Here is a 26,979-nt window from a genome sequence, read left to right on the forward strand (position 1 = left end):
TAGCAGCTGTCACAGTTCTCACACGTGAAGTGCTGCTTCCAACCCCACTGGTGCTCACTGTTGAGACTGGGCACCTCAAGAGTCAGGATCTCACAGCTGATCACCGAGCACACTCCAGACCACAGTCCCCAGCCCCGCCGTCTTTCCACCCAGTGGATCCTTAAAAATGCCAGACTTTCGAGTCTCAGGAATTTAGAATTCTTTAAGCACCTTCTTATGCTCAATCTTCACACACCCCACCAGCAGCAGCCCAGTAGGCTTCGCGCTTTCAACAACTCCAGTGTATCACACTTGACATGTTTCCCAAACCCAGATGGCTAGAACCAGTGTGTGTGGGCTAATTCTAAAGCAGCGCTGGTCCCATGGAACCTTCTGTGATGACGGATATGTTCTATAAATTTGAGTAGTCCAATATGGTAGCCATTAGCCACACGCAGCTACCGAATACTTGAAATGCAGTTAGTGTGACTAATAAACTTACTTAAAAAAAAAACACAACTAATTTTAGAGTTAAATTTAAATAGCCACAAATGGCTAGTGCAACCATACTGAACAGTGCCGCTCTAAAGCATTTGAGTAACGTGACAACTTTTTGATACACGGTATTTTTACAAACCAGAGGCACTCAATAAATATCTGGTAGCAACCTGTCCTTGATAACCTCCATCTGCTCTCCCTTCTAGTTCTCGTCAAGCGAAAATAAAAACAAAACTAAAAAGGCGGTAATAATGAAGCCCACGTGACTTGAACACCAGTCTCCCTTGAATGAAACTAGTAAATTTTAGTAGATGGGAGTGGCATAGTCAAAGACAAAAAATAAACGAAAGCCAGCCAAACAAAGAATTAGAAATAAGCATACTAGAAGTTATTTATGTTTAATGCTTAAAAGTCTGAATGCACAAACAATCTACCATTAGAGAAGTACTGGTGGTCAATACAATGCATTAGAACTATGTACAATGCACGGTTTAGTATCAAAATCTTTCTACACTGTAGAGTTTTACGAAACTGTTAATGACATCAAACACTAAGCACTTAAGACACCATTGTTTTTTCTGCTACCACATCAGGAACGTCAATGGACAGTCCATTTCAACTTGCAGCATCCATCCGTTTCTAGTATGAAATTAAGTCATTTTCTACTTATACGATAAAGTTTATCTACACAGTTCTCTTGATTTTGATCCATAGCAGCAAAGGCACTGTACATCAGCAGATCCACAGACTTAAAAGATTCTTAAAGCATCCAAACAAAAAAATAATAATAAAAAAAGGAGTCACATATCATAGTTGAACAGCAACAACAACAACATAAAAGATAACACAATGTTTCTGGCACAATGGCACAGCCTGTGTCCATTTCGGGGACATCCAACTAAGACAGGGAAAGAACCGGAGGTAAAGAAAGCAAGTCCTCCTCCCAGGTGAGAGTCCATTCTTTCTGGTTTTCAGAGGGAGGTCCTTGCAAATCTCCTCTGCTGTCCTTATTTTGTAAAAGACTTGACTTGCACAGCAGGAGGAATCCTCCCCTGACATCTGTGCAGTTCCCAAAGAACATGCCAAAAAATAGCCCATAATTTCTCGTCATGACCAAACTGCCCAAAGGTATACATCTCCCTTTGCAAAGAAACGCGGCAAAAATATCCAGAAGGGATTAAGTTCTCTCTTTAGGCCAAATTTAATTTGTTCATCTGTCTATAATACAATAAAAAAAGGAATTAAAAACTTATTACAAAGACACTTGTCAACAAGTCAAAAAAGAAAAAAAGAAAAAGTCCAATTACTTTTATCAAATGGAATCTAAAGCTATAGATATATTGGTTAAAGTTGTCCAAATAGACTCAAATGAATACGACGAGGCCTGTCATGTTCTAATTGTTCAAATTTCCAAACATTTAAAAGAAGTAGAAAACAAAAACAAAAAAAATCTAACAACACAGCAACATATTGCTTCCATATGTAATTATACATTTCACATCTCTATACAGTCCTTAGTCTACATTTAGTGACATTTTTCATCAATTATTTTAAACCTTCCTTTCCCCTCCTTTGCCAAAAAAAGGGGGGGAGGGGTATCAAATACAACGCATCTTCATTATCAATGCAGGAGCAGACAGCTTTATTCAGTCAAAGTTAGAAAGCCTTCTTTAAACAAAATAAATATATTACAGATATAATACATAATTAAAGATTCTGTCGCTGTTAAGTATGGTTATTCCATGTTCTTCCAAGTAGAGAGCTGAAGATTTGGTATCACAGGTTCTTAATGAGTATTCACAATTCAATAGCAAGGAGGAAGTGGGGGTAAGAGATGGGATTAAACTCCACAACTGCAATGAGTATTCGAAATCCTTGGTTTTAGATGCGGGGGCAAGAGGATGATAGAACAAAGTGCTACAAGGAGAAGGGGTCCAGTTCGCATGAAGATTTGTCCTTAATAAATAACTTCATAAACCGTGGCTTTCTTATCCCCAGAGCCAGTGACAATGTATTTGTCATCCACAGAGATGTCACAGCTAAGCACCGATGAGGATTCTTTGGACTAGGAAAGAAACAAACAAAAATGTTAACCACTGAAAGAAAAACCCACGAGGTGGGACTGGAAGACACAGAGCAAAAACTAGTGTGAACGTGTCCCGTTGTCGGAACAGGAGCAGCCGACCAGGCAAGACAGTCCCGGCACTTCCTCAAAATGGCGGGGCCGAGGACACTTCTGGGGACACCTCACCGTGCTAGTCTACAGGCTCCGGCACCGGGGACATCGGGTGGCAGGCAAACCCGCTGTCCAAGCAGCTGGGCCCTGAAGAAGCAAGGCCTGGCTTCCACTCCTATTCTCCAGACGGGTAAGAGCAGAGTGTTGTTAGCATGAAAAATCCTCCACTTCAGTCACATGGCTTAGACGGAGGTCGAGCTGCAGAATGCCAGCCTCTACCTTACAAACAGGTAAAGAAAGGCCTCTTACTTGCCTGCCACCTCAGAGACTTGCCTCAGAGTTCAAGTGGAAAATGGCATGGAAAACACTACATTTTTTGAAATTGGGAATGTAAAAACATTTTGAAAGCCTGATTTTTCTCCTGTGGGAAAAAAGAATGCAAATTTCCAAGTGGGGAGGAGTTCAACAGTTAGAAAGAGAAATGTACCATACTTAAGGGTCCTGGATACCATGTTCAACGACACCAACTACAAGCGGTTCAATGTCAACTTTGAAATGAACTGTGCTAAACAAACTAACCCCGCAGGATTTTACCCAGCACTCTGAACACTTAAAACATTCATGTCTGACATGCAGATGCTAACCCACTACCAGTGCTTCTCAAATTTTGATTGTAACCTGTAATTAATCCATTTTACTTCACGACCCAGTAGACACACAACATACAACACTTACACTTACTAGAAAAGATCCTCTCTAAGGTTTTATATTTCCTTTTTTTTTTTTAGTCCTGGTTGGGACCACCAGAAAGGTTGTGACCCATAACACCAAAAATATATATTGTATTCAATGATAAACTTCATGACAGCAAGAATCAGCTATTTTTGTCCCACTGGTTATCTGGCACGGTATTTTCACTCAATATATTTATTTTTGGATTCAACTGCATTGATCTACTCTAGGACGACATAATACTACCCAGTCAAGAAAACTGCAAGTTTGTTATTATTCCTAAAAAAAAAAAAAAAAAAAAAAAAAAAAAAAAGCACACCTAAAAAAACAACACCGGAAGTACAGGTTATAAAAGACAAGTGTTCTTTAACCTCCTGTGAAATTCCCACATACCAGCCAGAGAGCGCGGGGACTGTGTGTGTGCACGTTGATCATATCTACCATCTGGTCCTCCCACAAATAATTTCACACACACACACAAAGTACCGCTGAGTCAATAAGAATAAACATTACCGAAATTCATCAAGATTGACTAAACTTTTCCACAACACTTCTTTGGGAAAAAAAAAAAATCAAAGAAATAACAATACTAATAAGAGTATTCAGGCAAAACGCTCAGATTTTTTAAATAGAAGCATTTTAAAGCTGTACCACACACACGAATCACAGAGGATGTAAAAAGTCTACTCGAGTGTAAAAACGGGACTGAGGCACGGAGAGCCGGTTAGTGCAATGGGCAGTGTCTTGGCTCTGGGCTCGAAGAGAACTGGAGACCAACCCCAGCTCCACGGCGTGTGGCTGTGGCACTAGCCTCCTTCAGGCCAAGTGTTCTTCTCTTGCCCTACGTCCTAGGACACTTAGGAGCCTTGTTAATCTGACAGAATGCAGAGAGAGACTTTGGGTAAAGCACTGCCATGCAGGGAGCCCGCAGTAGGTGGGAGCTGAACGAGTGAAGTGTTACCTGGAATATACTGGCCCCATAAGGTGTTCTCCAGGCATTCAGAAGGTTGTCCTTTCCAGTGCTTACAAACCATTTGCCTACAGAGAGTTTGGAAAAAGGTTTTGTTCGTGTTACTGTGTCAGACACCCAAGATTTGCTTTATAGAGCACCAAACAACTCACAGAAAATTCTAATCTGCAACCAAAGTTCCTAGGACATAAAGCTCACTGTCCTAGACTGAGTGAGTCATTTATCCTTGAGACAAGGGTAAGTGGACTGGCACATGGCATTAGAGACGCAGGCGTGTATGTAACTTTGAAGAGGCCACGCTACTAAACCAAAGGCGCGGAGGGAAGACGCATGCGCGGGAGGGCAGAGGGAGCGATTCTCTCGGACAGGCAACGGACGGGAGGGGACCGCTTACCACAATGGGCAAACTTGAGCGACAGGACGCAGCTCTCGTGGAGATGCAGCTGGTATTTGTCCGGCTTGGTGACATGCAGCACTTCCACGTTACTGTTCTCCATCCCCACCGCCAGCCACTCGCCGGTTGGGCAGTAGCCCAGAGAAAAGATCTACGATTAAAACAGCTCAGAGTGATGGCGCCTACAGAGGACGTGCTGCCTTGCACCGGGAGGCACTACTTCTTCTGGGGATACTATTTAAACTGTGAAGAAGTCCAGATGATTGGAATTGTATAAGAAGAAATCGCAGCCAAATGGGTGATCCCAGAGTAACGCGATACATTTCCACAGTACAATTTAATCACTTAGGTACAAGTCAAAGAATACGGAGTAACGGTCTTTCAAGGAAAAACCTGCTAAAAGCTTATAATAAATGAGATTTTTTTAATCCTTTAATACATATTACTATGTTTTGACAGGAAACAATACAATTTCCAGTTATCTAACCTAGAGTCACAAGAGACTTCGTCCCATGGTGAAGCCTGTCATGTATGTCACAAAACCATGACTTCCGAAATGTCCCAGGCCCAAGCCCGTACCTGTGAGGTGAAGTCGTGCTGCTGCAGCTGCCGCCCCTCGCGCAGGTCCCAGGACCTGACCGTGTTGTCCAGGCCGCCCGTCCAGAGCTTCGTGCCGTCGTTAGAAATGTCAATACAGCTGGCCCCGTCTGTGTGGCCCTGGAATTGCCTGAAAATGTCAAAATGGAGGAAAAACCTTTGAAAAGTTAGTTTTTATGTGAACTCAATTCCGAGTTCGTCAGTGCAGCCACTGTGGAAAACAGTGTGGAGTGCTTCAAAAAATTAAAAGTTGAATTACCATATAATCCAGTGATTCCATGACCGGTATTCACCCAAAGAAAACGAAAACACTAATTTGAGAAGATGTAGGCCCCCCTATGTTTACTGCAGCATTATTTACAATAGCCAAGATATGGAAGCAGCCCAAGTGTCCATCAACAGATGGGTAAAGGGGATGTGGTACACATACACCACGGAATATTACTCAGCCATAAAAAAGAATGAGTCCTTGTCACTTGCAACAACATGGATGGATACAGAGTATAATGCTCATCGAAATAAGTCAAAGAAAGATAAATACCATATGTTTTCACTCATCTGTAGGAATTTAAGAAACAAAACAAATAAACAAAGAAAAAAAGAGACAAACAAATAAAAAGAGAGACTCATACACAGGAAAAACTGATGGTTACCAGAGGGGAGGTGGGGGGGGATGGTTGAAACAGATGAAGGGGATTAAGAGCACACTGATTGTGATGAGTACTGAGTCATGCACAGTATTGTTGAATCATTATTTTGCACACCTGAAATATAACACTGAACGTTAATTATATTTCAATAAAAAAAATTCAGAACTCCTCAGGGATCAGTTTCATTGCAGGTCTTATTTATAGATTTCACCTGGGTTTACTGTGTTTTCTAATTATTCAAATAACGAAGGATATATATAGAGAGATTCAGGTTTAACTGAGATGTTGAAGTTTCCGCCCTTTTTATTTTTGAACACTAAGGAAGTACTCTTTGACTTTCATACCAAAAAACGACTCATATAACCAAAGGGAAAAAAATCTCAAACTGAAATAAACGTAAGAAAATATATAGCTACATGTATATGAACGAATCAAAAATACATCTAAGACTTATTTTATCATTGTAATATGAAGGAAAGGATTAAGAGGATGTAAGGCATATTATATTCTCCCTCCTACAAAAGCTACAGGGATGGGCACAGAAGCAGCAGAGCAAATTTTGCCAGTGCGCAACAATGCAACTGTAGCAGGCTGTGCAAGACAATGAAAAGGCCATGCTCTCAAGTATGGCACATGGAAAATTCAGTGTGGCTCAGCTGCCCCAGGAGCTGGTAGACTGTATAAAAGACACAGGGAAAAGAAGAGATTAGAAGTAGTTCCCTGTAAGGGCCCTACCCAAGATGAAACAAATGATGACTACTTTGTTTTTGGAATCATACATAAAGCTCAGTCCTGCAAAATAGCTGACAGATGGCCAGCAGAGGCCTCTTCTCCTTACATACTCCCCTTGACTTGCAGCTAGGCTTGATTACAACCTTCTCACACCCTTCAGCAGATCATACCTCTTGCTTCCTGCTCTCTTGGGTGCTGACATCTGGAGATTCGTTTCAGGGCATTACCTATCAACACCGATCCCATACAACTTCACTTCTAAACAGACATCTCAGTGCATCGATCCGTCCTTAATGGTGGGATTACAGATAATCTAGACCATTTCAGAGCGAAGCACAATGCCTGGACCCGGGGCAGGGGTTCAGTGATGATCTGCTGAAGGAAGGCACGTGCAGGATGCATGTGGCACGGAAGACAGTGCCCTGCACCGTGAATCTTCTCGGTGTCTATCGACAATGACGGTTGGTTAGCAAGCACAGATGGCAAATTACAGACGTCTAACAAGCTCATGAGGTCATGGGAACACGATGTACATTAATTATGTAAAAATGACCTCATTTTTTAAAAAACCTAAATTGGTGATGCTTAGGATAATGTCCAAAAAAAGCAAAGAAAGAAAACCACCCCTCATTTGGTGAGTTCAAAAGTGCAGAAAATAAGATTTTACATTAGTAATTTGTTTCTAGCATCTTTAAAAGGAGGCTGTCCCTAACACTTTTTAGTAGGATAATTCTATTTCATTGTTTTAGACACACACAGCTCTTTGGCACACAGCGGTAAAATTGGCTCCCCCGAGAGGAAGGGATCTTGCTGACCCACCTCACCAGCGTCTGGTTGTGCAGGTCCCAGACGGCGATGTTACCGTCACTGCAGCACGAGAAGCAGACCTTGGAGTCGGGGCTGATGGCCAGGGCGTAGCAGGCGGGGGCCGAGGACGTCAGCTCTGCCTTGATGCGCGGGGTCGGAGCCGCCAGGTCCCAGATGGACAGAGTACTGGCCTCCCCTCCCACAATGAGGGTGCGACCATCAGGGAGCAATCGGCAGGAACGGATGTAGTTATCCCTGTTCTGTAGAGACAAAAACCATCAAGAGATCACTCATGAGGAAAGGAAAACAGCATTAACATGAGAGCAGAAATCCATAAAAGTATTGTGTTCCCTCCTGGTTTTAATGAGCCATTTTTACTTATGACAATGATAAAGTGGATTAATGCTAGAAAATTACATGAAATTAGGGAAGTACTTAAACTTGATCTACAAATTTAGTGCTGAGATATTTAATCTTAATTAGCATGAAAATGCAAGGATCCAGACCCAACTCCCACCACTACCACCGAATCACCCGGCTGCCTGACTCATTTGCACACACAGACACACGCACAGCAACGCGGAGCGCGCGCAGTCCTGGGCAGCAGCAGCTGATCAAGCAGCATCAACTGGAGGCAAAAAAGTGTTAAGGGACAGGGGTAAGAAGACAAGGTCCTCCCAGCTCGTGAGGTTCTGGGAATGGTGGGTACATCAAGCATGTTAAACTGACCTAACATCGTGCAGCGGCAAAAATTCCACTGCTCGTCTAAGGAAGAACGTCCAACTGAAGTTGTGTAAATGACGCAAGGACAAATGCCCAAACCACAGCCAAGGGGATAGTTCCGTGTCTGCCCACGAAGTGTGGCGTTACTCTGGTCTCACAACGTGACAGACTGAGAGTCAGGTGTGCTCTCAAGGAAGCCCTCCTGCACTTCTACTTTTCTTACACCGCTTTATCAGACGGGAAAACAGGTAGGGAGGCCGTGCCCACGCATCGGGCAGGGCTCATGAAGGCTGCACTGGGGCCCGTGCATCCAGACCTGGATAGTTCTGCTGGAGGAACTGAAAGACGTGCGTCCTCGTCAGCGCTCCGAGTCTCCGCGTGAAGGGCCACAAACCACGGAAAACAACTACCCACTGGGGATCAATTCCACGTGTTGCTTGTCCAGCCCAGTCTCTCACTTTCCCATCCCGTTTTCTGAATGAAGGTGTAAGCCCTGTTCCTCCATGTTCGCTCACCAGACAGTCGAGCTGAGAGACGGGGCTCTTGTTGCCGGGGTGGCTGATGTCCCAGACCTTGACACAGCCCTTCCCGCCCGTGTACACGTGTCTCGTGGGGTTGCTGATGGTCACGGCGCACACCACCTCCCCGTGGTTCAGGGTGTTGATCTGGCGCGCGTGCCGGGGGATTCCGGGTCCGATGAGGGCGTCGGGGGGGAAAGGGACAGGCTGCATCTGACCGTCTGCAGTAACGTGGAAGGAGTATGCTCTAAGGTAGTGGGGAGGAGAAAAGATAGGAAGAGGGGAATGTAAAAAATGTTAGTTAACTGATCAGTGTAAGGAGATGAAAAAGAAAACATTTTCAGTGCTACTTATGATTTGCAAATAAGTCAAATTTACCTGGTACAGTAGAAAGAAGATAATTTTCAGAGTCACCGAGCTAGATCTATGATCAAACGTCAGGTCGACTCTTCACTAGCTGCTGTGTGACGTAAGTAGTTACTGAGCCTCTCTGAACCTCAGCTCTCATCTTTAAAAGGGAGAGAATGCTACCTACACTTCACAGAGAATTAAGTAAGATAGCCAACGTCTAGTATGGTACCTACTCCTTCAGGGCACTCTGCAAACTTGCTCTGTTTTCTACTTCGGGTGATTCAGAAGCCTGTGATGAGATTTCCGCCTGTATATGGAGTCACTCCAATCAAGTGATTTACTGACGGAGATCAATGAGTCAAAATGATCAAGCTTTAAGGAGTTAAGAGTCTCGAGGCCTACATGGTGAAATGACAGCTGTGACCCCCGCACACACACCAGAGGAAGTCCTATCAGACTTGACAATCACTGACTGAAGTATTCCCAATGAAATTAGACCTGTAAAGGCATCCTGTGTGACTAACCCAAAGGCCCGCCTGTGAGTACCGATCATCGGCTCCAACTCCAGTTCATCTCCAGGGAAAGCTCTATACTTATGAAAACATTTGGTTCTAAAATGCAACTTCAGTTCAAACATCTTCCTCAAGAAATCTCTGTTCTTAGGGCACTGAAGTCAGGAAGGGCACATCAGTGGGGCTATGTGATGCAAGCGGTGGGGAGAGGGAGCTGGGCCTGTCTTCTGTCATGGGCAATAGCCCATTTCGGAAATTATGTCATTCTGCTTTGGCATGAAGCTTTGGAATGTGCTCTGTTTATAGGAAGAAGTTTACGAAAGACATACCAAGGGAAAGCATCTGTGGGTACACAAAGGATTGGAACTTGGACCTATCAGGGAAGTTTTAGAATCCAAACAGTTTATGGTTCCTTAATGCAAAACTCTACAGGCTAGCCACATTCATCAAAATTCAGCCCATTACTAAGGGGCCCTCATCACCCCCCTGAACGTCCCCAGAAGGGATGACGCAAGTACAGGGCTGTGGAAGATGTGGTGCCAGAGAGTGGAGGGCTTTTTCTTTCTCTGTAAACAAGAGAGAGGCATGCACCCAGCTTGCAGAAGAAATGTAGTATGCCAGATTGCTGAGGGCGAAGGAGGGGGAAGCTAGGGAGACGAGAGAGGAAGAAGACATTTTCTTGGTCAAATCAATAGGACTTGGAGACACACTGGATGTGTGACCTGGGAGAGAGGCGCGGAGGAGGGCTGTAAGGCTCGGAACCCGGGAGACTCAAGTGGACCATGATACGTTAGTCAAGGGACGGGGGAAGCACGACCAAAAGGGACACACGCAAGGAGCTAAATGGTTTGGTTTTCTTCAATTTGAGGGCAGTCAGGAATCCAAACAATTCAACAGGAAGTTGAGTACTGTGATTCAGGTGAGAGGTTGGGTTAGAAAGACAACGTGTGCTTATCGACTAAGAAGTGATGGCTGAAGCTAAGGGAGCAGACACAATAATGCCGTAGCATTATATACAGTGAGCAGACTAGATGCAGGACTTAGGGGACTGCTTACACCTAACGAACCTCCAACGAGCAGTCAGAGACACCGACAGTCGAGAGAGACAGTAAACTGCAGAGATGGGGGAAGACAGTCAACCACCTGACAACTTATTAAGAGATTCAACCATTCAACACGTACTTCTTGGGTACCCCCGTGTGCCAAGCACCGTACTAGCAGGACCAGGGTTACAACAGAAAGAAAAAACCCAAATCCCTGGTTCTCCTGAGGTTACGGCCTGTGGGACTAGGTGGCAGGTGGGTAGATGGGCGGCAGGTGGGTAGGGGGTGGATTCATCAGTGAGATATTCACATAAATAAATATAGAAATGTCAGAGGGTCAATGCGATGAACAGTGGACAGGCCTGGTCCTGTGGGATTTGACAGAGTGAGGACAATGGGACTTTGATATAAAGAGGAAGATGGTGTGAGGGGGAGGGGGGTGGCAAACATGAAGGCCGGAGTGAGACAATGCTTGGGATCCACTTAGTCAGAAACTATTTATTAAATGCCTAATACGAGCCAGGTACTATCAGGTGCTGGGAATGAGGGGTGAACAAAGTCCCTACCTTCCAGGGCCAACATCTAGAAGGGAAAGCAGATACCATAGATAAGTAGAAAAATAAGTAACCTCAGATCCTCACCAGATGCCAAGACACACACGCACACGGTGCACAGGTCTGGGGCACCGTATGAGCAGAGATAAGAAGGAAGGATGCAGGCCCTGCACACATCAAGGAGGGGAACGTGGAACGCACCAGGGAGAAGAACAATGCGCAGTCCCTAAAGCACAACCAAGTGAGAAGGCTGGCGTGCACTCAGTGGAGAGGGGCAGGCTGGAGACAGAAGGAGGGCAGCGGTAGAAAGGGCCTGGCGGGCTGTGATGAGGACTGTGGATATTATGCTGGGTGGAATGGGAAGTCACTGGGACTTCTGGGCAGGGAGTGACAGGATTCAGTTAATGTTTTAAAGTGCCGTTCTGGCTGCTGGGTGAAGAGTGGATTAGAGGTGGCAGAACGGGAAAAGGGACACTAGACAGGAGGTCTGTGCAGTAATCGGGGGAGAAGCCAGTGGCTGGGCCTGGGACACAGTGAGACAGCTGGGAACAGATAAGCAATTGAAAAGATCACTCTGGGCGGGTGGAAGTAAAGAAGGCTGTGCGGATGGGATATCTGCGTTCTGGAAGTGACACAATGAAGGGCGGGGATGTGATCTTCCTTGTGAGCCTGTAAATAGGTAACTGAAGTCAAGATGGACAGCTACAGTCCACATGGCCCAAGCCGAGGTTACTGGGGGCTGACCTTGTGAATACCAGAGTCACCTGGAATGATGGCAGGCTCCGAGGGGAGGAAGACCCTAAGCCAGTGTCAAGTCTTTAATAAATGGGAAATCCCCCAACAAGGTGTAAGGGTGGGTAGAACCCAATGACACAAGCCTGAAAGGGCCAGAGTTTTCACAAAAAGATAAAGGAGTTCCGTTCTAGAAAAGACTGGTGGGGGGGGGGCATGACACAACCTTTATCACACCATCACTGGCCCTGAGGATTTCAGGATATGAAACAAATGAAGGGGCACCCCCTCAGAGAGCTGCAGGTGGAGAGGTCCCCTTGGGAGAGAGCCAGGTGCCAATCAGGCAAGGAGGGGAAGGCCGCGACGCTCGCAGAGAAAGGCTGAGATTCTGAGGGATGACGATGGAGAAAAAGGCTAATTGATTTAGCAATTAAAGAGGTCATGAAGACTAAATCTTAAAGGAAAGAGAGGAAGGTTATTCCAAGTTTAGATGGTGTTATACATTCTTAATGATAATTTACTTGAGAAGCCATCCCTTCACTCCTCTCTAGTATCACTAAGTGGTTTTTAAAGAGCTTTGAGAATTTAAATAGTTAAGAAACCAGACACATTTCTTTCGATGTTTTTGATATGAAGTTCTTCAACTTAACCACAACCACTCTGTGAGCACCTACTATGTTCCTGGAACTCCCTTTAACAAGAATGTCAAAAGCCTACTTGCATTAAGGATATAATGTGGCCCTCTGTTTGCTATTAGTACATGTAAGATACTCAAGGCCGGAAAAAATAAAACTCTAGTAGATTCTTATCAGATTTCAACGAACTCTGATGTGTAGCTGGCAAGGTGTACTGGAATGTGTAACGAAAGCCAACCTTTCTAGAAATCAGAAACCCAGGCCTGAAGAACGATTCTTTTTCTACCTGATTAAATACATCTTAGATAAGGCCTCTTAGCTACATTCTTGGATACGGACATCATGCTAAGAATACAAAATGAGGTAAGGCACTGGCCTTTCCCACTAGAGGCTTCTAATCTAGGAAGTGTGATGAGAAAAGCACAGAAGTGGCCACAATACCAGGTGGAAGATGACAAGCAGGAAGTTCTGTGGTGGTTCAAAAAGAAAAGACAAAGCTCATGCTTCAATAGTGACATGGTACTAGAGATGGGTTTTGCAGAATGGAGGGTATCTCACCGAAAAGGGAAGAAGACGGAAAAACAATTCCAGGGGGGCGGAAACAGCAGAGAGCAAGTGCTCTAAAAGGATGGGGTGCAATGATGGAAACTCCTGGACTGGTTTTAATCCAAGGATTCATTTATTCAATAACAACCCCACACTTCAGTGGTTAGAAGAGCTGGCCCAAGCACAGTCTGATCAAATGTACCAGGAATATATACATTTATACTATACACACACACACACACACACACACACACACACACACACACTGCTATCTATCTGCTAGAAAAGGGAGGGCTGTAAAAGGAACAGCCTACAAGGCCAGCCTGAGAACCCCACAAACAGAATTCATTAAAGGGTGTTTTGGAGGAAGAACAGGTAGGGCACTATTGGGGCAACTGGCAGAATACATTTGCGCACAAGGAATACAATGGGTAGGAGGAGTAAGAGATGATTATTCCAACAATCTAGATGCGAGGTAATGGGGGACCTGAACTAGGCTAGGTCAAGGAAGACACTAAAAGCAACAGTGGATATAAATTTCTGCGGGACTTAACGAATAAGATGTGAGGAAGGAGCCAATAATATTTGAGGTTCTGCGCTTAGGAAACAAGGAGCAAAATACCAACAGTCCTGCTGGGCAATGTGGGAGGAAGCCCTAGTCTGGGGGGGCATCGTGATACGGTCACTTTGAAGTGCAAGTAATACGCACGCAAGACATCTGAGATGTCCAGCAAATAACTACAAATGTGGGGCTGGAGGGAGAGGGTGCAGGGAACCAGAGAATACAGTGACGTGCACTCTTCCAAAACACACACGCGCACGCACACAAGCATGTGTGCGCGCAGCAGGTGACAGCACTGAGAGCTAAGAATGGCTCTCTAAGGAAGACGGTAAAGAGAACAGAAGCAGCTTGGACTTTGTGACAGAACTATACTTCAAACAGTCAAGGCATCTGCAAATCGTTCTTTTTAAAATATGCACATCGAAGATTATTTTATCTGAATCATCATCTTTCCATGAAAACCTAGCGTATTTAAAGAAGGTCCTTGGCCTCCCCACCCCCGCCTCATTTACCCTCTGTAAAAGGCCCAGTTCTGTAATGCTGCACTCATCTTTCTCATACTTTACAACACCTTCCCCAAAGTTCTCAGTGTGTCACGGGAAGGGACCAGACGTCGGATTCACAGTAAAAGGTCTGGCCATTGTGCTTTATAAGTATGCTAGGCGGTCAGGTTCTAGGTGGTGTATGAACCCTCTAGTAGGTCAGCCAACCCACAACTAATTGTTAAGGCCTCGCAGTGTGTCAAGCATTGTTCCTATTTTGAAAAATCCTGCCTTATAAACACAAACAGAACAACAGGGACAAATTTCTGAATTGTGAGCAGCCTAAACCAACACACCCGAGCTCTTCTGTCATGGCTACATCCACATGCCATGTCCCATAATATAATTAGTACTATGGTTTTAATTGAATAGTTTTATACTATTTATGGATGTCTCATTTAAGTAACAGGTGAGGAAAAAAGGCCATTCTGGGCTTATGTTGAAATTAAACTATGTTGTCATTCCAATTACAAATTGAGTGGAACTCTTGCTAATTCACCAGAATAGACAAGGGGACCCAATGTGAATTAAATAAATGCTACTTTATTCATTAGTTGGTGACATGCATTTAATTATAACTTTTGATAACATCTAGCAATTCATTCTGTAAAAATAATTAGGACAGAGATGCACAACTGTTTTAAGACTTTCTGGAGAAAGGCAGTTTACTTTGCGTGTGTGGTAGGGAAGACTTTAGGTGATTTATTATGTTTTAGGTTCTAGCACACAAAAAAATAGGTGTTTCTGTTGAAAAACACACACGAGACAAAGTTCCACAATTCTGTATCTTACGATCTGAAGAGCCACCTGTCATAATCACTTCTTCTGAAAAATCTATAATAAAATACATATTATCTCTATATGCACAAATGAATGTGAATTTACATGTCTTGATGCCCTCTTGTATAAAGACACACCAATGACAGGAGCATGGAGTCTAATTTACTCAATTTAATTTTCTCGGGTCATTTCTGCCCACTGCAGAAATGCAGTTCAGTTCAACTGCATAAGCAGTTAAAAAACTGATAATGCCCTGGGGCAAAGCTAAACGGGAAATGATGCTGCGGTCGACTGAAGAGCCCCATATACCAAACACAGTACTCAACATGGAACATATTATCTTATCTCAGCCGTACGCCCCGCTTGTCAGGGAGGTGCCATCCCTGGTTTACAGATAAGTCAAGTGAAGCTCACAAAGTTAAGAAACTGTCCTCTAGTTGTCACCTGGCCAAGTAAAAATTCAAATTCTGATCTGTCACGCTCCAGAACCACTCTGTCGACCACACCGTGGCTCTCTTTGGAGAGATCTGCCAACTGCAGGAGACAGGGCTCTATCAACTCCCACGAATGAAAATTTGCAACCATCCTCGACCCCATCAATCTTCCCAGAAGGATCTCAACAATTTGACAATGCTAAGAATCAAGACGAGGGGACAGAAGGGAGTCCAGCTCAAGGCTCAGCAGTGCCTCCCGAATCAGACCAGCTCTAACTCGACAGTGGCTCAGGTGACCCAAAGCTAAACCAAGACCGTCATTCTTCTTGACAGCCACCTACCACCTCTTGCCCCTCTTCACCCCTGGTGGCCCCTGGGCAGTAGCTGAGCTGAAAAGCACCAGCCCCGCTGCTCTAATGGTTCCATCACAGCTCTGGTGCAACAGCTAGTTAACCAAGTGTTACTACGCAGCAGCTGAATATGGGTTAATACCTTTCCCTGAGGAAACCTCTCCATCCCCACAGGCTCATATGGAACTCATAGGTATTTGAGTTATGTGATTAATCCTCTGACCTTGTTATTTAGTCACTGCCTGAAAGAGACCAAACTTTCACCTTCAAATACATCAGAGTTCTTGGTCAACAAGACTTGAAAGTCAGTCAACAACTATTTGCAGAACACACACAAGTACACAGAATTTTATGGTAATGGGTATTTATACCTTCAATTCTCAGGGAACTCAAAGTCTAATTTGCCTTGCCTCCCTTATTAATCACTCAAATATTTACGGAGCAACTTGGCTATGGAGCCAGCATTGTGTTTGATGCAACAGGAAGTTTAGCCTAGATCTGTACAGACGTAAGTTACACAAGAAGTTACACACAGGAAACAACACGGTGACAACTAAGCACTTGAGTGTATAGCAGTGAATACGTAAGCAGTGGGAGATCAGAGAAGAGACCGGCTGGCTCCACCGTGTGCTCTCACACGCACTCTCTCTCTCCTTCTCTCACTCATTTAAAAAGTATGTATTGTGAGCACCAACTATAGACCAGGTACCATTCTAGGCGCTGGAGCTACTTCTGTAACCGAATAGCAGAGATTCTGTTCTGCTCTCACGGAACTTACATTCAAGCAGGGAGAGGCAGATCACGGCCACAAACAAGTACAAAAAAGACAGGCAGCAGAAAAGAACAACGATGGGGAGAGCAAGGGAGAGAAGGATGCTACTTTAAATAGGGCTGGCAGGGCAGAATGCTCGAATAAGTGACATTTTAGCAGACACTTTTGAAGTGAGATAATAGGCCAGAGAAAAAGTACTGCAGGAAGGACCCGTAAGAGCAAATGCCCCAAGGGAGCCAAGCCACCAAGGAAGCCTCTGGGAGAAGGGACTTAGCGGTTACGGAGGGTCAAGTGTGGGTAGCAGCGGACGGGGAAGGCACCAGCCTGGGGAAGCAGCATGTGAGTGGCATGTGTGGTGCCAGGGGAAAGAGCCAGAAGCATAAATAATATACACACGTGACTAATAAGGCAGGGTGGGTCTGCGGGGATGCTTCCCAAAGAGAGGAGCGAGGAAGCAAGCTGGGATTTTAAGGAAAGAACGGTGTTATTTTATAGTCAAGTCTTTGTATCTGGGAAGATGAAGCCAGGGAGCAGAGAGAACCGTGCACAGGAAGTAATAAGAAGGTGCTCTGGACTGAAATGAAGGATGTGGAACGAGATATGGTGAGAGAGCAGAATGTACAAGAAGAGGCTGGAAAAACCGATGTGTGCGTTTTGCCTTCCTAACTCAAGGGGGCTATGAATACAGACACTCCAAACATCCAGCTCACGGGACAAGAAGCCAAATGAGCAAAGCCACCTTTTCTGCAAACACAACTGAGCATAAGACCACACTTCTTTCTTTTCACAGCCTTTGAAGTTTGGCACGTCTTTTCCCAACACGCACAAATTTTGAGCATCCAGGTTTGCACATGAGACGTTTTTTTCCGAGGCAACCAAAGAATTCAGCAACAGACGTAGAGAAGACCTGACTGCTGGAGATGCCTCAGTAATTTGCATTTCCATACTAGAAGCTCAAGATTTTAAATTGAAAATACAAAACCCCACCTCATTACTCCTTTCCTTGTGCGAAGAGAAAATGGAAATTCTTTGCAAGGAAAAACACAAAAAACAAACAAAAACGTTGAGCTCCGGGAACTCCCCACACTGCCCAGCAGCGCTCAGCCGAAAGGGCCAGCAGGGGCCCGGCGTCTGGCACACGGCGGTGAGCCCGAGGCTCGGGGGTACTCACGGTTTTCCTCCCGGGATGCCGGTCAGGTTTGGAGGTATGGCTGGCACGCGCATGTGATGGTGCGGGTCAAATCCAACCTACGATTTTCCCAAGCAAAACAACAAAACATACACAGTTACATTAACTCACATCAGCCTACTCGATACCTCTCTAGATCTTGGGAGAACACAGACTTTAAGTATGATTTTAGAGATATACATACAGTAGTGTCTACTGATGAAAAGACAGGATGGTTATGATTGTAGGGGTAACATACCCGGGGATGGAACACACATGAAAAAAAATTATTTGTATAATTTTGGAAGCTTATGATGGAAACACAGGGTTCACGACATTCATGATCGTTCGCTCTGTTCTTGTAGGTTTAAAATTAAAAGTAAACCAAAAATAACAAAGACATTTCCTCTCCTTAGAAAAGGAACGGGATCTCACAGTACGACTGGGTGTAGTTTAATGAACGGATATGACGGGTCCCTTGACAAATACCTCAAATTACATAAACTACATTCGAAAATACATCTGGCGATTCCGTGAGCCATGGAATGGTCTGATTTCGTGGAGGCCCACAAACGTACCACCGGCGATCTCCCGTAGGCCGCGGCGGCGGCGGCGGCGGCAGCGGCCGCGCTCATCTGCGGGGAAATGTTGTGTAGCCCCGCGTAGGCGGCGCCGGGGCTGGTCAGCTCCCCGTTCATCCCGGCGTGGGGCACGATCCCGAACGGGGTTGGATATGGACAAGGGACTGCCATCGGGGTCCTTAGGCTTGAGGCTACAGACCAAAATGAAAGGAGAGAAAAACCAAGAAGACGGGAAACAATAAGGAATAAAATATACCTTAAAAAGTAGGATCCAGGGCTCAAATTTGCTTAATGTAATAATCTCAAAAATCATCAAGGCACTTGGTTCAGGTTAAGTAAGTAATTCTAACAGCTTTTCAATACTGGTTATTACTACTCTTAAGGTACTGCAGTGTTTAAATTGCTTTAATTTCTTTGAAAACATGAAACATAAATATGCAGAAAACCCTTCTTCTTACTAACCCAAGGGGTCGACTCCTGGTGGTTTTCCCGGCACAGGCCTCAATCCAGGAGTGGAATTACTGCCCGGGGTGGGTGCATCGGTTCGTGGAGTAGGGGTATTGGACTTTGAAACAGGAGTAGTAGATTTTTCATTCTAACGAGAGACAGAAGAGAACAGAGTGGCAATCAGAACACAGTCTTAATGATGTTAAACGTTTAAAAAGGCAAGTCAAAAGGAAAAGAGAAACAAATGGAAAAAATTCTTCAGATTGGGCCTTTATTTTCATAATTAAAAAGAACAAACCAACAAACAGAAAGAGTTCCCTGAGACCACAAAACCAATGTTCAGGAGGATATAAACTGAAGCAGAATTTGGCGTAAATGATTTCTAGGAAACTGGGTCTGAGTTAGATAGAGGCTGACAAATCATGACGTCCTGTGACCAAACGCTTGCTGGTTGCTTTAGGGCTGCTTGAGCTGAGCTCCTGGGGGACTGTTCGTGTCACATGAGGCTTCCTGGTTAACGGGTCCCCTTAGAACAGATCCACGCCCCCGTCGTCACAGAGATCCGTATAGAGGAGTTGCCAATACTAGAAGGCCAGAAGGCCAAGCGAGAACAACAGAGAAAAACTTAATGCAGCCCCGTGCCAGACACATCCCCCTAATGTGCAGACAAACAGAGGAACTTTCTTTCCTTCAGCTGTGAATTCAGAAGGTTATATGAAAACTGAGTCTTTTTTTTTTTTAATGTTATGTTACAAGGAAATAACTGGCGAGGAAAAAGGAAGACATACACACAAAAATGCAATTAACCACAGAGCCACAGAAGAAGGGGGTATGGGGAGATTATCCTGACTTGCAAGCAGTTTCATTTTTGCATTTGTGATTTGTGGTGTGAGTCAAGGTAGACTTTTGTAAATGACAGATTACTTCTTAGATAGGAAGGCAAAATTATTGCAGTCATATATAGCTTGGTAATTCAAACAAAACTAGCAACAAAATCACATCCCAGCCGAAAACTAAATTTACCATAAACCGTAGGTGACAAAACCATCTCTGTAAGCCCAGTGTGTATTTCTTCATCTTTGCTGAGACACGTTTCACTCAATTTCCCCATATCCCTCCCCTATTCTTGCAAAAAGAGTCATAAAACAAACATTTATCACCAGGAAGTCAGTAAACCCATTCTGGTCCCAAAGTACTTTTGCCAATTAAACTTGAATACTGAACGTATACATATATTTGGAAATAAGAGCCCTATAGAAAAATGTGAAAAAATACCAAATTTACAAAATAATCAAAGCCAATCAACTTGAAACAGGCAAGGCTAAGAAAGACGATGAAGAACAGCTTACAAGGCTAAGTTCTTTGGATTTGGAGGAAGGAGTGCTGCTGGAGGACGCGATAGAGGCTGGACTGATGGGGGCATCTTTCTTGAGCAGGCGCGTCTTGTCCAGGCCATTCTCTCTTGGGGAGTGTGCCGGGCTCCCTCGAGGGGAAGATGGATCCTGCGAAGGAACATCAAGGGCGTTGGTACAGCACAGCACATTCACAACACTAGAGTACCTGAGTGTGGATGTTTCCAGCGGAAAGCATGGAAAAGTGCAAAATGTTCTGTAATCGATAATAATAAAAGACGCACCAAACTGCTAAAGAAAATATTTGGTATCGAGGTCAAAGAAAATACAATATTTACAGCACAGGCTGACTCGTGAACGACATGGGATGGATATGCGTGGGTCCACTTATATGCGGATCTTTTAAAAAAAATACACTACAGAACTATAAACTGTATTTTCTCTTATGATCGTCTTAACATTTTCTTTCCTCCAGCCGTCTTTATTGTAAGAATACAGTATGTAACACATGTAACATACAAAACACGTGTTCATCGACTGTTTATGTTATCGTAGGTTATTCATAGTTAAGTTTCTGGGGAGTGGAACCTTCTATGCGGCAGCATAACCTGCAGACTTGCTGAATCACTCTATTGTACGCCTGAAACTAAGGTAACATTGTGTGTCAACCACACTTAAGTTTAAAAAGGGGGGGGGAGTTACATGCATATTTTCAACTTCGTGGGAGCTTGGTGCCCCTAAAACACCGCTCCCCTACCTGCCTTATTCAAGGAGTTGTACTTACTCAAAACAAAAATCAAAACGCTGCAAATCTACAGGTCACCTGTCAATGAGATTTGCAGGCTGACCACATATGTCTGCTGTGCATTTATGGTGATAGCAAAACACACTTGTCCTCTTATAGAAAAGACGAGCAATAAAGCAAGGATCAATAATACGTAAAATCAGTAACACATAAATTTTTCAGGTAAATAAAAAGTGGGTCCCTTTGGAAACAAAGCACACATTTTGAATACTGTCTGGCCACTAGTCATTGTAAGAGCAGGAAGCTGAATGAGCCAGAAAACATACCTCATTGGAAACGTCAACCACCAAGTTGTCATCACTCTTCTCACCATCGCTATCCTGCATTGACAATTGACAAGCATTACTTCCTCCCCCAGTGCACGTAACACGCACAAAGGCCACAAACACACATATACACACACTCTCACACGCGCACGTAACATGCACAAAGGCCAGATTCACCCTAGATAAGTTCAGACTAATTCCTCACATCTTATAAAAATGAACTGCGCCCAACAGTGCTAAACGCTTTACAATGTACTGTGCTCTTTAATCCTCACGATGATGTTACAAGGTAGGTAAGATGATGATCCCCTTTTACCGTTTAAAAAACTGAAGCTTATGGCTTGCCTGTTACTCCAGAGCATCTGGTGGAAGCTGGCATGTTCGGGCTAAATCCAGCCTACGGTTGGGTGTGATTTATCTCTCAGTTTTAAAAAACTGGGTTAAGTAGTCCCCGTGTTAAAATCGGGAGGTTTCACACAAAAATCCACACTTTCTGCTTTTTCTGAGGCCTGCAGTCCAGCAGGGCACCCTCCCAGGAAGCGGAGCGGGGGCTGCCTGCATCCACCCCGGTCCCATCCAGCTTGCTCCCTTCACTCTGTGACCTGAAGGGTTAGTCACTGAAGGAAAATGAGCTTCAACCCAGGCTAGGGACACATCTGGATGCCTCTGCAAGCTATACTCCACAAAATTCGCTTTATGCCTTAGCACGAATTCATTTTCGACATTTTAACAGGTTTTCTATGATTTTACATTTTTCCTTAACATTTCTAGTTGACCACAGAAAATGCAACCACCTTGAAATACACAGAGGGAAGCAAACAGATCCCTAGAAATGGTATTATGGGACTCCCTGGCCATCTTCTATCAGAGCCAGACAAAGCATCCTGCTCCGACTCGCACACGCGCGCGCTGACCTGCACACTCAGAGGACTTCAGCTAGCCAACGGAGACACAGCTGTAAATGCGATCACTATTTTTTTTTCTCCCAGTAGATGTTTTTTCCTCCTATGTTCTAATTTTGGTTGGTAATCGTCAAAGGGTAAAATGGCTGCTGATAAAAAGCAGAGTAAACTGGCTTCCCCCAAAGCAGAGGTGGATGAACCTACATAACGAGCTGCAATTTCCTTTTCTTCAGTTTTCTGCTTTTTGCTATCAGAGGAGTAGTCTGTGGAGTTCCTGTGCTTCTCGGCACCTCGGAAACTGGCTGACGGGGATACTGAAGAGCTCTGGAATTAGAAAAGCAAGCAGGGTTGAGAAATGACCATCCACTTAACCGTGAGTGTTCCAGGCTTACTGTCCTTTTTGTTCGTCAGTGCACACCTGCATAACTGTGAGCAGGAGACAGGAGAGAGGGAGGAGGTAAAGGAAGAGGGCAACAGAGGAGGAGACAGAAAAACCAAAGAAAAACCGGGGAAAGGGACTGAGGGGAAAAAAGGAACAAACAGGAAAGAAAAAATGGAGACAGGACCAGAGAGGGAGCCAAGGAATAAAAAAGGAGGCAAGGAACAGCAAATTCAGAAGACAGAATGGGTCTGGTCCCGCAGAGATGTAGATTACACTGGTGAAGCAGCTTCAGAGGTGAGAAAGGAAGAGGAGTGAAAAGAAAATGGAAGGAAGGAAAAGGCAAGCCCCACCCCCCTCTGGCCCCAAGTTTGCCGGCTGATGGGAAGCCAGTAACCTAAGCCTATACAGAGACAGTGAGTATGTTAGAGTCCATCTCGAGAAAAACCAGTAACTCTTCAAAGAGAAAGGGAAGACAGGTACTCTTCGGTAATTTAAGCAACCAAAAAATGGTGATCATGTGACACAAAGGTCCTATTTAAGGAATTTGCTAAGTCCCTTGTTTTAAAGGCACAGAAGATTCAGAGTGGCAAATAAAAATAACAAAAACAAAACACCTGCAAAAATTCACTTTATTCCTTTCTGACTTCTACCATTTTCACGAGCCTGCTCCTTTTTGTCTCTGGAAACCCTGGAACCCCCATTAGGACCAGACAAATGGAAAGATAGTCCCTCCCTCTTGGATCACAGTCAGGAGCAACCCATACAGGCTCAGACAATGTCTGGCATCTCTGCTCTTGCAAAGGGCTCCCAACTGGAGGAGGACTACATGCCGAAGATACACAGTGAAGCACAGAGAATGCATCTGACTGCCAGTGAGGCCGGGTGGTTACTACTGGGCACACTCAGACAGTATGAGAGCTTAAGATCATTTACGAGGAAGTGAAGAAAGTGTCAATGAAAACTGAAGCAACCTTATGGAACTGACTAGTGACTCAGTTCAGGACAGACCAAACAGGAGCCAGCTCAACGTTAAGGTGAGGTGTGAGAGAGGGAGCACGGCTGACCTGTGGAGGACGGGTCAGAGAGGCCAGAAAAGCCAAGGCCTCAGCAGGGCACCCGTGCAGGGCTTAGTGCTAAATTAACCCAGGCTGGCAATGGAAAGAACGCTTGGAGATGAGAAAACAAGTTCTAGGTAGAACAAAGAATCACCACCAGGATATCTCTGCCTTGCATCTAATCAATTCAGGACACTGTTCCGTAAAGCTCGTCCTCATTGGTAACTTCATTCTTCTCATATAAAACTAACCCCTTGTACTTTTTTTTCTTTATCTAAAGTCTGATGGTAATAATTAACATTTATGAAGATAAACAACATTTACAAGGGCTTTTAAATTAACTACGGGAGGCAGTGTGATATCCAGAACTTTTGCCTCTATATCCCATTTCATTTCCACTGAACTTTAATGCCACATTTCCTTTTGTGGCTAAACTTTTGAAGCCTGTTGTTAGAGGAAAACCAATGAACTGTTTTTTCCCCAATGCCTGGGTCAGTATCGCTACCAAGACATTACCCCCTAGTGGTCGGCTATAGTGATGGCAACTCCACCACCGTCTCCAAAGGCAGGAAGGAGGGGGTAGGAGTTTGGTGTCAGGGGAAGATGGGAAGGACAAGTGAGTGGGTTCCCAATGATAGGGCTGGGTACCTCTAAATCCTTCCTCCTGTACCATTCTCTCTCAGAGTCTTCAATGAATACTCTAGACTGGAGACACCGAACCCTGAAACTATCCCTACTCATTCACCCTTAAGCTTAATAGCAGAAAAGATAGCAGACGTCGTTCAGTAAGCCGAAGACCAAGGCAAAACACTAGAAGCCAAACAATGTTTAAAACCGGAGAGCTTCTTCATGTATCTCCGTTGAGATCCAATCCTCATTCCCAAGCCCTAAGACTTGGTTCAATGCTTCTGCTTTGCTTTCACGCCGTCACCAGGTTTTTGTGACTATTACTCCATCGAAATCATGCTTGCAAACATCATCTGTGAGCCGCGACCTACCATATTTGATGTCGGAACCCCATATCTAGTTTCCGCCCCCTCCAGTCTCCGTCACAATTCTGGAGTACATATATCCCAAACAGAGATTTGACCACTTCTCATTCTTCCTTAAAAACAACCAACTGTTTCCCCACTGTCCTTAGGGGGAAAAAAATTCCAAATATTTCTGCCTGTGGCCGTTTCCAAAGCCCTTCACCCAGGGCCCTGGCCTGGGAGCTCAGCACTATGAGCTTCTTGTTGCCCAGTGCTCTGTGCGTTTTCATTGTATCTGTAGCCTTTTTTCCCTGGCTTATGAGAATGCCCATTTCCCCTCAGTATCTTTTTTGTTGAAATCCGTATTCTTAAGGACCAGCTCTAATGTCACCTTTTAAAAGCTCGCTCAGACGCTGTCAGGCAGAATTAATCACTCAATTCTTCTTTGTTCTCTTAACACTTTGTTCACCCCATGAGTAGAGCACTCGCAATCAATACGTGGCTATTTGTTTACAAGGCCACTTCCCACTCCAGGCTGTGGGCTACCTGGGTGGGGGCCCTCGGCACAGTGAGCCGCAGAGAACTGCCCGGAAATGTTTCTGAACATAAATGAGCAAAAAGCATCCCTTTTGCGCTCCTCAATCTTAACCTAAAATTCATATGATACATTCCCTTTTATTTTTTTATTTTATTTTTTTTTAAAGATGGCTCGATCCCATAACGCCGGGATCACGCCCTGAGCCGAAGGCAGACAGTTAACCGCTGTGCCACCCAGGCGCCCCGATACATTCCCTTTTAGAAGACCACTAGGCTGAACGGTTTACACAAGAAACCATTCATTACAGTAAGATCGGAGTAGTGCCGCCCCTGGGGATTAGCAGCACAACAGTCGTGTCTCTTCGCCTCTACTCCTCTACCTACTTCCACATGCCTTCTTCCTACTCATTTGCTATTGTACAAAAAGAAGAAAAAAACTGTATGTGTGTGATTAACAACAGTCTGAGGCTTTTGATTCTGAGATACTCTACTGAGTTATTTCCACTTTGTCCAAAAGGAAAAATTGACTTTTAAACAATTATAAAATACTTTCTTAAAAGTTAACACTAAATGGTAACGCTTATTTATTGAGATCTTTATGCTTATTTATTGATACACATGTACAAACAGCTTTACTTTTCTTAACTGGCTGTTTCTGGCTCTGTGGGCAGTATTTTATTTGTGAAATTTTACTGCAGAACAGAGTCATATGTTGGAGTTTCCTGGTAGAATGACAAAGTAGTTAATTATCACTAGCATTTAAAGGTTAAGCTACACAATGAGCACGGGGCAATCAGCAATGTTCTAATAACATAATTGCTCTGGAATCAAATTGGACTTGGCACAGACTCTCATCATGAATCTTACAAGTCCACCATTCTGCCACTGGAAGGCCACTTGGATTTTTGCTGAGCATGTGAACTGGAGGAATTAAGTAAATACTTTTAAAGACGAAGTCCGGTTTTACTAGAAAATATTTTTATTTCTCTATCATTATTTTAAAAGCTTACCTAGGTTAGGTATTTCTCTAGCTTGCTACACAGGAAACTTAACTGGAGCTGCATCATGACTCTATAAATCTACAAACTGAGAAACATTTTCTCATTACAGTCTGATGATGTGACTATATCGGCAAATTGGTTAAGAACGGAGGGTCACAGCAATCAGAAGCAGTGGCCAGTCAGGACGAGGCAAAAGGCCTTAAATAAGAATGCTTACTACAAAGCTCTGTTACTTTTAAAAATGAAACACTTATATTACTGGGATAGTAAAAAGAACGAAATAGATGTTTAATCAAAAAGAAGGGGGGCAAACAAGGACAAACTAGGGGAAAAATACTAAAAATTTGTTAATAAGTCTTGTTATATGGAAATCCCAATTGCTTTGAAAGCAAAAGATAAGCTTTTAAAAGAGTTACTCCTAACATTACAAATCAGATTTCATCTCCAAATGAGAAAATGCTAGAGCCTGGTTTGAAACCCAACCAAGACTTTACTAAGGTTACTGACCAAGTCAGATGGAAAACGGACACCTCCAGCAACTGAAATGAACGGCCCCGCCCTTTCACCTTTACTCCTCTGCCACCGCAAGATCAAAGATGACCATGTATGACCAAGAGTTCTATAAAGTACACCCCCCCCCAAAAAAAAACCCAAGAGGTAGTGTTGTTACACTTAGCTTGTGTTAATAACAGGTAGCACACATTTTACTAGCAGGCAACAGCATCTGTCTGGAGTCAGACAGCCTGTCTGGATTTGAGTCTAGAGTTTTCCACTTAATAGCTGTGTAGCCTTGGGGATATTGCTCAGTCTCAGTCTCTGTAGTCTGGGACTAGAACCCCCGCCCACTCCCTCCCTGGGCGGCTTTGAGGACCAGGTGAAAGAATCTCCACGAAGTAGCAGGAGGCGCAGGCCCAGACAGACCG

At 44.2% G+C, this 26,979-nt stretch overlaps 1 protein-coding gene across 9 annotated transcripts in view; it reads right to left on the reverse strand.

Annotated features, from left to right (window-relative positions):
* Nucleotides 1-859: 859 nt before the first annotated feature.
* Nucleotides 860-26,979, reverse strand: part of LOC103663284 (TLE family member 4, transcriptional corepressor) — a 139,135-nt gene continuing 113,015 nt past the window's right edge. For all 9 annotated transcript variants that reach the window (XM_040620219.1, XM_040620218.1, XM_040620221.1 and 6 more), the window contains 12 exons: nt 22,315-22,434; nt 21,209-21,262; nt 20,135-20,287; nt 18,801-18,933; nt 18,336-18,529; nt 17,761-17,837; nt 8,774-9,023; nt 7,548-7,795; nt 5,329-5,476; nt 4,750-4,900; nt 4,347-4,423; nt 860-2,542 (listed from right to left, as the gene is read on the reverse strand). In XM_040620219.1, the coding sequence (XP_040476153.1) occupies nt 2,435-2,542; nt 4,347-4,423; nt 4,750-4,900; nt 5,329-5,476; nt 7,548-7,795; nt 8,774-9,023; nt 17,761-17,837; nt 18,336-18,529; nt 18,801-18,933; nt 20,135-20,287; nt 21,209-21,262; nt 22,315-22,434 (1,713 nt within the window). In that variant the 3' untranslated portion in view covers nt 860-2,434. The remainder of the gene's footprint in view (nt 2,543-4,346; nt 4,424-4,749; nt 4,901-5,328; nt 5,477-7,547; nt 7,796-8,773; nt 9,024-17,760; nt 17,838-18,335; nt 18,530-18,800; nt 18,934-20,134; nt 20,288-21,208; nt 21,263-22,314; nt 22,435-26,979) is intronic.

This window comes from Ursus maritimus, unplaced genomic scaffold (genome assembly GCF_017311325.1).
Source record: "Ursus maritimus isolate PB19 unplaced genomic scaffold, ASM1731132v1 scaffold_34, whole genome shotgun sequence".
Lineage (NCBI taxonomy): Eukaryota > Metazoa > Chordata > Mammalia > Carnivora > Ursidae > Ursus > Ursus maritimus.